Raw genomic sequence first — 1,281 nt, 5'->3', positions numbered from 1 at the left:
AACAAGCAAAACAGCAAGAAGAAATTGTAAGACAAGAACTTAAACAACTAAAACAAAAAGAAGAAAATCTACAACAAGAAATACAAGAGCAAAAGATACAACAACAAAAATTGCAAAAGGAATTTGAAAATACGAAAAAGAAATTGGCTGAACAAGAAGAGAAGAATCATACAATTGAACAAAAACTTAAACAGGAAAACGAAAAGTATCAAGAAAAACTACAACAAGAACAACTAATTAAAGAGAATATACAGAAACAGTTAAATGAGCAACAATTAGAAATGGACAAAGCAAAGAACACCGAAAAACTAATAAAACAACAACTTGAGCAAGAAACACAGAAAAGTAGAGATTTGTATTTGGAACTGCAGAACCATCAACATGAACAACAAAAACTGATCATTGAATTAAATAGTGTTAAACTGCAATTGCAGGAACAGAAAGTGCTAAAGAATAAAGATGAACAAAATTTTAAAGCAGAAATGGAGTTATATCAACAACAATTACAACAAGAACAGGAGAAATGCGAAAAACTCAAAGAATATTATGAGAAGTCGGTAAAACTGCAAAACGATTTAGAGAAAAATAAACTTGAACAGTTCGATATGCAACAAAAACTGCAAGAAGTTTTAAAACAATTAAAAGAAAAAGATCAAATGCTGAAAACGGAAATGGACAAGAAAACAGTTCCCTTTGTTTTATTGAATTTCCAACAGAATCAATGAAAGAGAAATATCTAAAATGGATTTTTTAAATTTTTTTGTAATTTTTCTCATTCTATTCATTGCTTAAAATTAAAGGCTAAATAAAACATACTTTAGATTCTCTTTTCTGTTCTGTTTTTTTAATACCTCGTTTTGGGTAATAAGTTAAAAACATTAACACCTTTTTCATCTTATAATCATAAACTAAAACTGACTTTTTTTCCTTTACTCTTCCTTTACTCTGAAATTTCCTTTATTTTAGTGGCTTATAAGAAAGAAAGACAGAGAGTGAGTGAGAATAAAATAAACATTATAATGACATTTTGAGTCAATTACGAGCAAGTTATCTTTTACAATTTTTATATGGTTAGACATTAACAGGCAAATATGTCAATATTACTTAACGTATGTGTGTGTGTGTGTGTGTTTAGGGAGTCTTTTGGGTGGAACTAAGTACCTTGTAGTTTTAAAAGAAGCAATTACCAAGTGCGTGTCACCCTTTTCCTGAAATAATTCCTTTACTGTGTAATTTGCATAAATTATATATAGTCAAAGAACTGTCTCAAGCTCTCAAGTT

At 28.8% G+C, this 1,281-nt stretch overlaps 1 protein-coding gene across 1 annotated transcript; it reads left to right on the top strand.

Annotated features, from left to right (window-relative positions):
* The first annotated feature begins 6 nt into the window (after window positions 1-6).
* LOC119615838 (uncharacterized protein B0286.1-like) lies at window positions 7-784 on the top strand. The gene has a single exon (XM_037971823.1). The coding sequence runs from the start codon at window positions 282-284 to the stop codon at window positions 723-725; it is 444 nt and encodes a 147-aa protein (XP_037827751.1). The 5' UTR covers window positions 7-281; the 3' UTR covers window positions 726-784.
* The last annotated feature ends 497 nt before the right edge of the window (window positions 785-1,281 follow it).

Source organism: Lucilia sericata, unplaced genomic scaffold, assembly GCF_015586225.1.
Source record: "Lucilia sericata isolate MDLA Ls3-8-SP2 unplaced genomic scaffold, ASM1558622v1 Contig008692F_arrow, whole genome shotgun sequence".
Taxonomy (NCBI): Eukaryota; Metazoa; Arthropoda; class Insecta; order Diptera; family Calliphoridae; genus Lucilia; species Lucilia sericata.
The sequence above is the reverse complement of the archived record's forward strand: the minus strand, read 5'-3'. Positions and strand labels throughout refer to the sequence as shown.